This window comes from Cyprinus carpio, chromosome B9 (assembly GCF_018340385.1).
Source record: "Cyprinus carpio isolate SPL01 chromosome B9, ASM1834038v1, whole genome shotgun sequence".
In the NCBI taxonomy this organism is placed as follows: Eukaryota; Metazoa; Chordata; class Actinopteri; order Cypriniformes; family Cyprinidae; genus Cyprinus; species Cyprinus carpio.
Window position 1 is genome coordinate 28,584,094 of NC_056605.1, and position 16,170 is coordinate 28,600,263.

At 35.3% G+C, this 16,170-nt stretch overlaps 1 protein-coding gene across 13 annotated transcripts in view; it reads right to left on the reverse strand.

The window, feature by feature from the left end:
- LOC109094865 (tensin-1-like) overlaps positions 1 to 16,170 on the reverse strand; it is a 228,682-nt gene that overhangs the window by 52,187 nt on the left and 160,325 nt on the right. For 12 of the 13 annotated variants that reach the window (XM_042731811.1, XM_042731806.1, XM_042731812.1 and 9 more), the window contains 7 exons: positions 9,374 to 9,423; positions 7,048 to 7,219; positions 6,807 to 6,857; positions 6,588 to 6,710; positions 4,129 to 4,193; positions 3,125 to 3,208; positions 117 to 229 (listed from right to left, as the gene is read on the reverse strand). In XM_042731811.1, coding sequence (XP_042587745.1) covers positions 117 to 229; positions 3,125 to 3,208; positions 4,129 to 4,193; positions 6,588 to 6,710; positions 6,807 to 6,857; positions 7,048 to 7,219; positions 9,374 to 9,423 — 658 coding nt within the window. Of the gene's footprint in view, positions 1 to 116; positions 230 to 3,124; positions 3,209 to 4,128; positions 4,194 to 6,587; positions 6,711 to 6,806; positions 6,858 to 7,047; positions 7,220 to 9,373; positions 9,424 to 12,159; positions 12,390 to 16,170 lie in introns of those variants that run through there. The other variant, XM_042731816.1, reaches the window with a different exon arrangement.

Sequence of the window (16,170 nt, forward strand, 5' to 3'; positions counted from 1 at the left end):
CAGTCTGAAAGGGAGGCGTCAAAAGCAGCGGGAGTCGAGACGAACCCCTGAAACCTGCCTTCAACACCTCCGGCAGTCGCTGACAAACAGCCAACAGTCAGAGCATGTCAGCTCACCTCCTTTGGACTCGAAGTTTGGGATCCCGTGCATGATGACGTGGTGCAGAAACAGGGGCTTGTTGTTGATCTTGATGCGGCCGGAGAGCAGACCGCTGAAATACTGCACATACCTACAGCAAAACAAAAGATGATCACAAAATAACAATAATTAAAGCAATCAGAAAGATAAATGTATGATGGCATTCCCAAAAGTGCATGTATTCATGTCCTAGGCTTTGAGAACATCCTTTTTATCCTTTCTCTGATAAATACTCAAAAATGCAAATAAAATACAAAAAATATGAAAAATAAAAATACACACATTTTAATATATAAAATATGCATATCTAAAAACTTACAGTATATAAAATATAATGATATAAAATATAGTATAGCTTTACAATAAGTAGTTATATTATAGAATATAATAAAACTTTACAAGTTTCAGTTTGTTGACAGTAGTTCATAATGGCATTAGCATTAATGAATAAACTAAAAAATATGTTTAAAGCATTTATTAATCTAGGTTGATGTTATTTTCAAAACATATATAATATATAAAAAATGTACAATAAGTGATAATATAATAATAATAATAATATATAATAAACTTTACATAAGTTTTAATTTGCCAGCATTTATTAAGGCATTAGCATTAATGCATGAACTAACAATATTTTACAGTATTTATTATTATAGGTTAATGTTGATTTCTACATATACGGATACACTTTTTTTAACATTGTATAAATTAACAGCTAAAGCTAATGTTTACAATTTGAACTATATTGTAATATGTTACTATGAACAGTATATGCTTACAAAAATAAGTATATCTAGAAAAATAATAATAATTAATATTTACTGTATTTTTACTGTTTTTATATAAGACACCTTTTCAACAGCATATTAGTTTTGCTGCATAAAACCTTCATAAAATATTTAATGGTACTGCCATTGACAAAAAACAAAACAAAAAAACACCAGTTTAGAAAACACAGATGCACCTGTTGCACAGTATAATCTCGCCGAGTGTGTGAAAGTCTTAGGTTTCAAGCAAAAGACAAATTCATTTGGGGTCATGAGACGTTTGATCTGCAGTTGTTTCCTTCAGCACAGATGTTAGCTTTTATAAACAGGAAAAAACATTGGTTTTCTTGAAGGTTGAGGCCATGTCCCAGGAGAGGGACAGTGACCAGCATTTCTGCATCTTCCTGGCCGAGCGCCCGGGGCTGGTTTCCCATGAACATTCAGTTGTTCCTGGGCCCCTCTATTCCAGAAGAGCAGAACGGCAGAAATCATACGCTGCTTTTTTCCTCCTGGAGCAAAGCTCTTACCATGACTCTTCCTTTCCATTTTCCATGAAGGGAGCGCAAGTATGTGCCCCAATGAAATCTAGTTTTAATGAAGCCTGAAGTGCCAGTCCTTCCATACACAGATGGAATGCCTGATTCTGTAAAAGCAGCACATCCATGGCCAAGTGTTCCTTTATGAGGCATAAATGGGTGTGTAGGGGTGTGTACTGAAGCACAAAGCGTATGTACACTTATATCAGGGCCTTTGGGTATGAAACTGTACAATGGAGTTCAAAAATCTGTGAAACTACTAGTGAAAATATTTATATTGTACATACTTTTCTTTAATATTTCATGTTTCATTCACAATCAGCATTGCAATCTTGCATCAGTGGAAGCGAGAACATCTGTCTAAGCAGTCATATGATCATTGCCACTTATTTTGCGTATTTGATTAGTGACCTAATAATAATGTTTAAATAGTATAAAATATTCCCTTTTGCACATAATTCATAATTATTGTTTAGAAATGTTTCAACTACCAAGTTTAGTTTTGTTATTGACTCCACTGTACATATAAAGCTAAACAGCAGAATAGATGACACTGGCAACCACTTATGTCAAATTATAACTCACAATTAACAATAACAACACAAACATGGCCTTCCAGCGTCTCTCCAACACATATTTATGAACTTATCATTCATGGAATTCTGACGTATATATCTTCCACAGCTAGTATGTACAGATTTGAGCGTTTGAAAAATGAGGATGAATTTGGCAAGGTAAAAACAATCCAGCATAAATTATTAATTACCTACTAAAGAAAAATACACAAAAATATATATATAATTATGCAGACATGCATACTACCATGCAAAGTCTGGGGTAAGTTTGATTATTTTATGTTTTTGGAAGAAGTCTCTTATGCTCACCAGTGCTGCATTTATTTGATCAAAAGTACAGTAAAAATTGTGAAATGTTATTACAATTTAAATATCTGTTTTCCACTTTAATATGTTATAAAATGTATATATACCTGTAATGCAAAGCTGAATTTTCAGCATAATTACTCCAGTCTTTAGTGTCACATGATCCTTTGGAAATCTTTCTAATAGCTACTCAAAAAACATTTAAACATTTTTAAGGATTCTTTGATGAATAGGAAGTTTAAAAGAACTGCATTTCTTTTCAAATAGAAATTGTAACATTAGAAATGTCTTTGTTATTGTGCTTATATTCATCAAATAATTCATTTTTCACTGACCTCAACATTTTGAATCATAGTATACTATATATGCCTATATAAATGTATGCCTTACTATTTTTGTTAGTAGTACAAAAAAAAAAAATTGCAGTGTGTCGTGCTGCAATTGCAGCAATAATTTGAGCACATCTGATGTGAGACTGGTAGATATGTAATTTGCATGTACAATAGTGAAGGTCCTGAGGCAAGATCAGACATGGGGTGCTTAAAAAACCTTGGGGAGATTATGCAACATCAAGAAGTTTTACGTTTAATGACATACCACAATGCCATAGGGTACGGTTAGTTAAGCAACTTACCCTAACAAAACTACACAAGCATTGTTTGCATGCTTGGAGCAGTCTTATCAGGAGGGTGAAGCTCATAAATCTGAACAATGGCTGAAGCTGAATGCTCACAATGAGGGTCAAACTCATAAAGCACAAAGATAAGAGGTCAGATGGGGAAAACAAAGCACCACTGACCTTCTCTGGGAGGGTTGACCCACAGGAAGCACTTTATCTTCATAAAAGCGCTTCATGGCGAACCTGTCCAGAGCCTGGTCTGCACTGCAAATGCAAAGGAAACACAAACATTATTGTAAATGCTTTGGTCATTTTGTCTAATAAAAAAAAGGAAAAAAAAAGAAAAAAAAACATGCTTCTTGAATTTACTAGAAGCTTTTAATTAATTAGTTAATTAATTTGTTACATTTTTATAGCGCTTTTCTGGGTACTCAATGCGCTTTACATTGGGGGGGGGGGGGTCTCCTCAACCACCATCAGTGTGCAGCATCCATATTGCACCAGAATGCCCACCACACACCAGCTTATTGGTGGAGAGGAGACAGAGTGATGAAGCCAATCAGTGTATGGGGATGATTAAGAGGCCACGATGGTCAGAGGCCAATGGGCAAATTTGGCCATGGATGCCGGGGTTACACCCCTACTCTTTTTCGAAGGACATCCTGAGATTTTGAATGACCTCAGAGAGTCAGGACCTCGGTTTAATGTCTCATCCGAAGGATGGTGCTTTTTACAGTACACTATACTGGGCCGTTAGGACCCACACAGACCACAGGATGAGCACCCCCTGCTGGCCTCACTAACACCACTTAGGGCGGCAACCTTGTTTTCCCAGGAGGTCTCCCATCCAGGTACTGACCAGGCTCAGCCCTGCTTAGCTTCAGTGGGCAACAGGGTGATATGGCTGCTGGACACATATTATTTATCCATAAAAATAGACTGAATAGACATGAATACACTTTTTGCATCAGGGATGAATCTGATCAGCACTTAATTTGAGTCTTGAGACAAATCCGCCTTTGTAAAGTGATGCGATTTGGCAGTTGTTTTTCCCGCTGCCCTCCGCTCATGAGTTACCTAACGCATGGCCAGTCTTGTGATGTGGGATTAAGGACTTAATTTTTTTCTCAGAGGAACATCTTTAATTCAATAAACACAGACAGTACTCTGTCTACACGTCTTACCTCGCTGATATGTTGCTGTAATGCATGTACGCAGCCACAACTACCCCCGTTCGACCTCGGTTTCCCTGCAGGATGAGAGGAAGACGGCATTATCAATGAATACAATACATTATTTCATGTCTCCATTATTATTAACTCAATTTTTCAAATGGAAATCATATTAGTTTGATTTTATTACTTTATTATCATATTACTTTTTCCTTTTTTATATATGTTACAATTAAGTGAACTTCTAACATTGTCAAAAATTGACAGTTTATTTATTTATTACTTTTTATAATCAAAAGGATACAAACAAAGCACATTTCTCAAGAATAAAGATTTAATTCATTTACATTTCAATAAAATCATTTTATAGGTTTTTTTTTTTCAGTCCTAAAGATTTATTTTATTTTATTTATTTATTTATGTTTTTTCCTGTTAGTTGTTTGTAAAACCCTTTTAAAGGAAGTGGCATCATCTTTTGTTGGGAAAACAGTAGCACAAATATTAGCAAGTGATAAATTATATTTTGTGGTATTAATTTAGTATTACAACTCAAAACATTAAATAGTTTGGTGTGCAAATTATAAATTAAATTAGTATGTATAATAATATCATAAAAATATCAAAAATATTATGACACCACAAAATCATTATCGTTAAAATTATTTTAAAAAGTTTGTTAATTAAAATGAAGTAAAATAAAATAAAAAACGTAAACTTGTTTTATTTCAAATAAAATAAATAAATAATAAAAACAAAATGGTTAAGTATGTCTAATAAAACCAACAAAAACACAAAAAAAATTCTAAACTAAACTACTGTAAGTTTGATAATGTAAATAGGATATATACTGTAAAAATAAAAACTCAAAGTATTAATAAACACTATTATGTTCTAATACTAATGTAACACTATTCCAGAGTTTTAAATGTACTTCAGAACACAAATGACCAAAACGTCATGATACATCAGGTCAGCAAAGAGCTTAAAACAAACTATTTCATGTATGGTTTGAGCCATTTTAAACACACAGTTGTGTTCTTTCTGAATGAGTGAACATTTCCACCATCAAGCCGTCGCCTCGTGTTTCCCCTGTTACAAAGAACAACACACGTTGCCATAACAATGCAGTGTTTATGGTTTCCTGTTAAAAAGGCAGTATATTTGCGTTTAAGACATTTCTGGCCCTTTATAAATCCAGATCACAGCCTCTCTTGGCAGCGCTGCACTTCTTAAAGCTCTCACATAGCGCTAGTAATGGGTAAGATGCGTCTTGAGGGTGTGGAAAGAGTCGGGTCTGTTTGAAATCAAGTGGGAATACAGTGAAAAGGATCTCTAAAAGCACTAGACCCATATCAGGACAGATCTGCGAGCCACTGAGAAGGTAACCCACAAACTCCACAAGAGGCTGTTTTTCTGACGTTTACACTCACGGACAGAATCCCTTTCATTAGTAAGGCGCTTAATGATACCGCTATCCTCAAAAACAACAAGAAACATTTTACAATCTAACTTCAAAACGTGTTGTCATCATTCTAATGTTTGTAAGTGGTAACCAGCTATGTGACTTAACCAGATCAGAAGGATACATTCAAGAGAATTATTTAAGAAAGCAGATTGCTTGAACCTCAAGACAGGGTCAGGCAAAGGCTTTCAAAACAATGGCCAAGTATTAACTTTACAAGTAAAATCAGGCATGTTTTCTTGCATAAAGCCATTGCAATTGCATCATAAATCATACTGTCCAGACCACCATGATCTTTATTGACCCCACACCGCCCCAGGTTATTAAGAGCTGCCTGAGAACGCCATCTACTGACAAACCACTATGGCTGCTATTTACAGTAACTATAGAGTGCAGATGGAAAATATTATGCTGCAAACATAAGACTACGGCTCTGTTTCAAAACCTAGTGAGCTGTCCTGCTGGCTACTGCCTAGGGAACACCATAACTCTCATCAAGCCTTGTAAGATTCAAATCACAATGGATTTCAACAGAGTTTGCATGTTGCTAAACTAAGAACACAATATTTTAATAAGCATTAAAGAAAAAAAAAACTTGTCTCTTATTAGAATTGTAATTTATTTATCTTTACTGATAGTTTTTTTTGTATTAAATCAAATAAATAGGCCTACTATATATACATTTTTTAATGTAAAATATATATTTAAATTTATGTATAAATTAGATTATGTGATTGTCTGTAAATGTAAATATTTATTTTTTTATTAATAAAACTATTTAATTTTATAAGATAATATAGTATAATATAATTTATATTACGATATAATATAAAATTTATATTTGAAATTTTTGGAGCAGCCTTCGTATCATTAGTGCACTTATAAAATCTTAAATCTCATCTGACTAGGTTTTTTTAGATACTGCGTGGCATTGTGATGTTTTTTGCTAGTGTTACCAAAAAACATGTCTCCCACTCCCAAAATAGAAAAAGCACAAATGAAACCGTACCTTATTGTGTAAGACCACCACATTGTGACTGTCAGCGCTCATCCAAGTGTCCATGGCTTTGCAGATGCTGCAGATCTTGTCCAGGGCTGGAGCATGATGGTCCGGCCAGCCAAAATCCAGCACCTTACGCAAACAAACACACCGGAGCGTGAGTAAGAACAAAGGAACAAACATCTCCACATTAGATAACATTGAAAAGGGAAAGTAAATACTACTTACTTTGGGATTCAGCTTGGAGATATCACAGCGCTTTTCACTGAGGTTGAAGAGCTGGGAAAAAAAATTATTTTGAAGTTAATAAAAATAATAAAACCAGAAATAAATATAAATCTTAATATATATATATATATTTATATAATTATATGAATATAAAGGTTTAAATTATTTTCACCTTTTTTTTACCCAAAACTACTAATACACTTATTTTAGTACTCAAAGTTATTGAGTTTTGAGGTCTTACCAAGTAGTTGTCACCATGTTTGGAGCGTAGCATGGTGGCGACCTCCTTTATGTTATCGCTGTAGCTCGGCTCTTCTACATTACTGGGGAAGCTCACAGAAATGATGCGCTCTGTGATGTAGACCAGGTCCACCTCATAGTTTTCCTCCACGGCCTGGATCAAACTCAAGCTCCTGCAAAAACCAGAAGATCAGAGAATGGATAGAGAACTTCAGCATTTACAGTCTACAACCCCTGGTGTGCAACTAAGAAATTCACAACATTCGCTCAAGCACAAGCAAGTCTTGTGTCTCAGCACATGACATCACGAAATCATCACTTTTTTCCTGAAGAATGCCTCACCTCAAACATGTCAGCGCTGAACAGTCTATTAAAACATATCTGATGTTCAGTTGGCTTGAATAAAATATATTGGAGAAAGATTGATTGCAGAGATAAACAAAGAAGATATGTAAATATCCTGAATTCCCTGTATGCAGCAGGGCAGACCAAAGAAAACTATTTGGTCACTGGTGAGGCGTAAGCCTGCCAAGGATGTAACCACAATCAGGACCCCCATCTGTGACTTCACTCTCTCCTCAGGTCTGGATTTCAAGGCAATCAGAGAGAAGTAAAGTCATCTTTTAATCTAGGGCTTTGTTACAAATCCTAGTAAGATTCCTAAGTAGGCAGCATTTCAGTGTGCTCCCAAAAAATATTATATATATATATATATATATATATTATATATATATATATATATATATATATATATATATATATATATACAACACACACACACACACACACACACACACAAACACACACACACACACAAATTATCATTGTTCTCTGATTATATATGATTGTGAGTGGTACATGGCATATAAACATTGTACTTATACCACAGTCTGGGAAAACATGCTCAACATTGCACAACTCTCAGGAGACTCTGGCTGCTCTCAGTGTGTGGAAAATACAAGGCGTTACAACCCCTAAACAGTCCTTTAATGTTAAGGATTTCCCCCAATCCCACAATCATTTTGGAAGCCCAACAGTTTTGTGCATTCATTCACTTTAAACAAACATATTCACTAACCTTATTCAAGAAGCACAAATAATCCATCTTTACGAATTTCTAAGTCTAAATCTATTACTTTTATACTAAAATCGGAAGTAGTTATTCATTAAGTGATGATCAAATTATGGCAAAGGAGTAGATGATTTCAGGTTTGTGGCTCTCAAATGCTTTTCATAGATTATGTTGGCATGTGTGCACTGTTATCTGATTTGCATAAGTCCTGAGTTGAATGGTGGCTAAAACAACACAGATAGCACATGCAAATAAAACAGCGCTATCAGTGGGTGCAATTTTCATTCTCCAGAACTGAACCACAGTACAGTATCTACTGCACAAACACCATCTACCAATGAAAACAGGAATGCACTTTTTGGCAGGAAAAACAAAGGGTCCCAAAGGAGAGTTTCCCAAAACAAGAGACAAATAAAATAGCAGCCCATGTAAATAAAAAGCAAAAATTCCCCCTGGTAACTGAAATGGGAGCTATTTGTAGTGGTGAATTTCACAAAGTGTCTTCTCACAGCCTGGCATAAACACACCCAACAGCTGAGAGACATAAGACCATCGGAATGGATCAGAGATCAACTCCAGTGTTACATAACGCAAGATTAATCTTTCATTTGTTGTGATTATTCTTATCTTTTGGTTTGCATCCATCAAGTTCCAAATAAAAAGAATAATAGCATAATCAAGTGAAATGAAGTACATCTGACTTGTGTAGAAGAATCCAAAAATAGCCATTACCACAGTTTTATGTAATATACTGTATAAACTTCGTTTTAGTTTACTTTCCATAAATACTGAGATATAAATGATTTTTAGAAAGATAAACAATCCAAAAAAATATTATTATTATTATTTTTTGCACTTTAAAAAAAAAAAAAAAGTTTTTGGTTACGGGTTTAAAAGTTATGGTAACGAGTATTTATTTTTCGGTGCCTCCTTTACTGCCTGTATCTATAGCAAAAGATCACTCAAGATAAACGTCCTGTTATTTATCTACTATACTGTATGTGGGAGAGAAGCCCTATTAGGAAATTGTAACTTATCTCTGGAGATTGTGTAGATGCTTTAAAGAGTGTTTATTCATCGTACTTATAAACTGCAATAAAGAATGTGAGACTGATCTGAGCAGAGTCAAATGTCAACCGGCACTGGATTTAGGAATGCTATGAAGATCCCCTTGAGATGTTTACTATAGCAGAATACAGCAGCACATGAGATATTGACTGAACTGATTTCTGACGAAGACAAAGACATCTCTTACCTAGATGGTCTGTGTCGAGACTCCATGCTCTTGGAGGATTTGGTTGAGCCCTAAAGAAAAGAAAATTCTAGTTAGGATCATGAAAATGTAGTTGAGTAAAGCCAGTGTATGAACTAGATTTATGCTTCTTGAAGGAAACAGTCAGAGAAAAACAGAGGTAAAGTTTTAGGCCATCAGAGCCGATTTCCCATTGTTTTCTGTTGGTTAAGGACAACAATGTTAAAAATAAATAAAAATAAAATGAAAAAGTGCCTGCAGGGAGGTCCAAGATCATGTGTAACGAACTGCATGCTGTTGCATGAAAAGATGTGCATTCTTAATGGCCACATCTGTATGAAAATCAACACAGTGCAACAGACACAACGTTTATGCACAGTAAATGTCTATATGTGTCTAAATATAGATGCAAGCCCAGATCGGAACTGCACGCAGTTCTAAACGCCGAACATTCTATCAATGGAAGATAATATATAAAATATATAAAAATATAGTTTTGAACTGACACAACATACAGCAAACTCTCTGTTTAGCCTATGCAGATAATCTAAAAATGACCAAATCGTGTCCAATTATTCAGCCTGGCTGATAAAGTAGTCTATCACTAATAATGATCTCACGAATACGACAGTTTCCAGATGCTTTTAGCCCATTTCCTGTTTAAAAATGACCGTAAACCAGTTATCTTCAGGGGAGGTTTACTGTTCATTTCCAGAGCTTGGGCTGTTCTGCTGATTACACCAATGAAAAGGCCATTTGTTTGGGCAGTTACTTTTAGTTTGTGTTTATCTGTATGTAAAACTGTGTTAAAACATTCAAATGAAACCCAGTCAAAAGGGTTTTCATTTCCAGCATTCATAGTCCCACCCCAAACTCTTGCAATTGGTACATTTTGAAGAGAGCTGATGTAAGCGTGTAGGTCTGTATCTAACACTGAATATGTTCTCTTATCGTTTATACTGTAAACGCAATGACAGCTTGAAAAGTGAGGGATGAAATAAAATGGATTTCAAACAGGAGACACTGAAAGGTGTGTCATCTATTCACTATACTTGGTTTGGTGTGGGTAGTGGAACAAAAATACACTTTTCACCTGTAAAATTACATTTAGAGGCCAAGACAAGTCAAAGTGTTAATGGTCTCACTCTGAGTCTCACAAAAGAAGGATAAGCCTTGAAAGATGCATGGTTTATGCTCACCATCTAAATAACATACTAGTGCATAACTGACATGACTATAAAGGAACAATGCTTACTAAGAAAACCCAGAATCCAACGTATAATTACACACAGTGCTGGGGCCTTTTCTAGAAACTGTATGGACTTTGCATGTGGTTGCCCATATGTAGCAGTCTTAGAATAGTATAGAACAATTTAAAGGAAATGAAATGATGGGAAATTTTCAAGTTCAAAGGTCGCCAATAAGAAAACAACACACTGAGGTTGGAATCCGGGGAATATGTTGGGAACTGAGAAATTGCTTAATGAGTATTGCCTAGCATAATATTTTAAAAGCAGTACATAAAAATGAATTTACTAAAGAACTTACCAAGAATATACTGTCTTAACAAAACACATTTGGAATTTAATTTGGTTGAGAACAAAAAATGCAAAGGGCATAGCACAATTACTGTTTTCAAACAGTTTTCCCAAACCAATTTGCCATTGGTTATCAAACAGATAGTCCCACCCCAAACTCTTGCAATTGGTCAATGTTGCTGCATGGGACTGGTCAAGATCCAAAAACCAAAACAAAACACGTTAAAAATCGTACACACATCACCTAATTGCCAGGACTTTTCCAGATCTGGAAACTACAACACTAACCATGGGAACCCTAAATATTTTATTTCATGAATTATCTAAGCACTTAAAGAAACAGTCCCCCTAAAATGAAATTCTGTCATAATTTACTCATCATCATGTCATTTCAAACCTGTATGATATTTTTAAGAACGTATCAGTGTTTTTGTCCACACAATGAAAGTCAGTGGGGTCCAAAACAATACTGACTCCCATTGTACACACAAAAACGCCAATATAAAATATATTGTTACCACAGAAGAAAGTAAGTCATACAGGTTTGAAACAACATGTGGGTGAGTTACAGAATTTTAACTGTTGGTTGAACTGTTCCTTTAAACAGCATTCATTAAAGTAAAATGTTCCCACAGCGTTCATTTCCTAAATAATTCTCCTTTCCAAGAATCCACTGAAATCTATTACAATATTGTTTGCACGTATAGTATTTAGAGCCTAATCAAGCTTTCAATGAACAGACTGTAAAAGACCATTAACACATTTTGTAGGGTAACACACTTTTGTGTGTTTAGATTACTGGGCCAGGCCATTATGAACGATCATAAAACACAAGGAAATACAAATAAGCCATACTAAGAGAGACTGCCAAAGTTGCTCACTTATAGCCCGAGAAAGCCATTGCGAGGCACTCGAGTAAAACACCCAGGCATTGCAAACCCCCTCTATCCTTTCGCAGGGTCCACCTTCCATCTCTCGCCACACGGTGCCCGGCTCCAAAAACATTCCCTTAATCAGCCGATAATTGCGACCCCCAGAAGGACAGCCAAAAAAGGGTGGGTGGTGGGTTTGAGGGGTTCTCAGCCAGGCTTGATCAAAACCAGCTGGAAACGCTGCTTTCGAGCAAGCCCGACAAATGAACAATCAGAGAGCGCATGGAAAAAAGCAAAGGAGAGCTTTAAGGGAAAAAGTTGCCTACAAGACCTACAATCCGGAAAGGATTAAAAGTTTGCCGGAAACCCGAAGGCCTACCTTGAACAGGTAACCCGTACTCCACCTCCAAGCATCGCGAAGGGAGGACAAACGTCTCCGTAGAGAGCCACTGGGATTCATGGCTGGGAATTAACGCTTCCCCTCGCAGTCCCCTTTTCCTGAAGCGCGCCCCACGTTCCCGCCTCTATTTTGGTTCTGTGCTGTACCGAAGATGCCGCATGCCTGGCGTCAAACTCAAGCGGACCGCAGCTTTCTTCCTTCTCCCACTCGCAGAGTTACTCTTTCCCTTGTTTTGTTCCCTCCCGCCTCCTTCTCCAGCCCCTCCCTTTTCCTCGGCACCTCTCCCTTCCCTCTTTCCCATGCTGTACGTGTGTGTGTGCTGCTGCCACCCGCGTTTGTTTGGATCTTCGGTCTAGCCTTTGCTCCCCCTTGGATCATACACTTAGCAGCTGACTGGAGGAGATGATCATCCCGACCTCACGGCTTCAGCTATTCACAGTTGTGTCACCTCCAGTAAACCATGGCCTATCACCTCCCTTTACACTGGAATACAAACGTATGGTTTTCTTTTTCATTTAAAGTGGTCAAATCAAGTTATGCATAGTTTTTATCCCTCAGGTCCACTTAGGATGCTAAAAATAGCCATGATTTAGTTTTTCATGAGTGTTTTCCATCCTCTCACTGACCTTGAAGCAAGCTATGTACTTTTGCTGCCATGTCTAAAAGAGATTTCTATGTAAACCTTCACTTTGCATGTGAAATGAACCCCTTTTACAGAATGTGATGGTGTTTCCACAGCTATTAACAACTGCAAATCTAACAAAGTGTTGTTGTTATTTTAAATAACTACATAATGGTCTTTTGCAGTTTAATTAGTCTTTGAATGCTATAAAGATAATATTTCCCTACACTGAAAAAAAAAAACAGGTGTATGATTTACTTTGAAACAGTTTTCACTCAGAAATTGCTAATACATTTCACAAATAATTACATAGAAATGACAAGTGACAAGTAGGAAAATGACAAGTACCATTAAATTACATAAAATTTTGTCTGAAATACTGTATAAAACACATCATACAGATGTGGCCATTAAGAATGCACGTCTTTTCACGCGACAGCATGCAATTCGTTTCACGTGATCATGGAGCTCCCTGCAGGCACTTTTTTAGATTTATTTTTTAAAATGTTTTGTTTAACCAACAGAAAACTGAATAGTATTTTCTTGTAGTATTTTATATTTTCATTTAAAAAAAATGTGATGTACAATCAAAATATTACACGTTGTGTTACACTACCTAGATATTAAATTACTGTGTGAGTGATTCTAACGCAACGGCTGAAGGAGGAACTGCACAGCTTTCTCTAGTCTGAACGTTATAATCAATCTCTTGATATTTTTGTCTTCTTTTGGAAAGTCATATAGAAATACTATTTCTACTATTTCTACTGAAGCAAATGGAAATACAAAAATGTATATTTGTTCTAGTTTCCATTGAAAACTATAAAAGTTTAGCCCAACTATGATGACTTCCACTTATTAGAAACCCCAGAAATGTGAAAAGGGTCCATGAGATTCAACGATTTTCTGCACTCACACATTGGTTCCACATTTTCTGTCATGTCTAATACAGATTTAACTGCCTTTTCCATCAACAAGAGTCTTTCCAAAAGCCTGCATCATTTTGTGACACATTCACAAAACACATCTGCACTGAAATATGCTGTACACACTGTTAAATCCCATTTCGATTAGCTTCAAAGTCACTTACATGCTAGTGCACGCTTCATAGTTGACAAAATGCACAAACACACACACACACACACACAAACACACACACACACACACACACACACATATCTACATACATACACACACATATACATATATATATATATATATATATATATATATAGTATATATTAGTGCTGTCAAACGATTAATCGCGATTAATCACATCCAAAAAAACAATTTTTGTTTACATAATATTTGTATATTGTTTATATTTATTATGCATATTTAAATTCACACACATACAGTATATATATATATATATATATATATATATACAGTATATACACACACACACACACACACACATATATATATAAATTCACCAAATTGTGAAACCTGAATAGGCGTTGTTGACGTGTAAATGTGGGCAGTTGTATGCTAATATGATAATTGTTTTGACGTCATAATGTCGTAGAAGTTCAGAAACAATTTTTGCACATTTTTCTTCAATAAATGCTCTTCTTGTACTAGGAAGAAAGTTCTTAGTTCTCAGAGTTACAGTATGTTTTCACAGTACAATGAACTCTTTATCTCAAAAGATGAGGAAAAATGTGAATCCTCATAATATGACTCATCTAAATCAGAGCCAGAAGGAATAAGAAGTCCAATGGTTATACTCAAACCAAAGACATTTTCAAAATATCTCTATCACAGTCACTGCTTCAGAAGGAGAATTATGGTCTAAATGAGTAATGAGAGAAAAAGACAAACATGTTATCAAACTCTGTTTGAAAAATAAGTTCTGAACTAAAACGAAAAACACACCACAGGAAGTCATATAACAAACTGATATTCAGATTCAAAGGGTTTGTTATTGTGAATCAAAGACGTCCGTAGAACCACAACTAAGAGAGACCCTAGAGGTGAAGATTGTGCACATCTCCCATGATGCCTCAAGAATGAGTAATACGGCCCGAGACAGCTGCAAACACACATTGCTCTAAACATGTAGAGAGCTATATTTCACATTATTTAAAGAAATCTAAAATAAAAAGAATAATATAGCATGATGAATGGCTAACAATATATTTTAATTCACAGCAATATCCAACGGTTTGGCATCAGGAGCCTATAGAAAAATGCATACGGGACTTAGAACACAATCGTGTTATGTTTAAGGTTGCTTTGTTCAATCTCATGAGTGAGAAACTGGCTGTGATTTCAATTCAGCAACTAAAAGGTTTCTGGGTGGCACATTTCTATCCAATTGATTAGAGATGGAGACCAATTTGTACATGGCATGTTAACCACCCAAAATGACTTCCAGTCCGAAACGGCAACAACAATCAGCAGTGATTGGAGAGGATTAGGGGTTTATACTCAACACACGTCTTTGCATTTCAAAGACAGGTAGGTGAAGTGCAATTGTATGAAAAACAATGTCCAGCGAAATTTCCTTTACAAACTTTACTTGATGTGTAATCATCTTAAAATACTATGCACATGCCATTCAAAATAGCAAAATGTAATGCAGTAGTCAAAGATTGACTACTTGAATCTACAATTTAAATTAATGTCTGTCCAAAGAATCCTGGTTTGTAAACTGATACTTCCTTTCTCAAGCTAAGTAAGATCCAGGAGTATCTGGCAAATATTTTACGCTGATCTGTAAGTGAATCACTACTCTGAATAAGCTGCATGGATGATGGATTTTGACCGTGGCAAACTAAATTTAAAGAGGACATTACACAAAGTTCCTACTCACATATATAGTAGAAAATCACCAAGTCACAGCCAGTCCCACACAGAACATATGCATGTAGAAAATTCACCGATTACCACAGAATTCAAACAGCAGTCATTCACAGTTTAACGCATCCCAAACCCCTTACGTCCTTCATTTAATAAAAGAAATGTAAACTAACTGTTACATTCAGTTACCAATGAGTGAAATAATATACCATACCTGTTTTGTTAACACACCATAGAAGCTATTTAAAATAAAGCAACCATTTCAACTTTAAATAATGTACATTTTATATATTTAATGTTAATAAATATTTATAATTATAAATAATAATTCATAATAAATTCCATATAATATCAATAGTTTTATTTGTAATATTTATCATTAATTATTAAATAAATTAATAATTAATTAGAAATGATAAATATTACAAAGAAAAATAATGATATTGAAAACTGATAACTAACAATCAGCAATATAATAATTATTAAGTGTGTTTTTGTTGCTTGGCCCAGTGTAATTTTTGTATCACTGGTGTTTTATATAGTTTTTTTTTTTTTTTTAATTA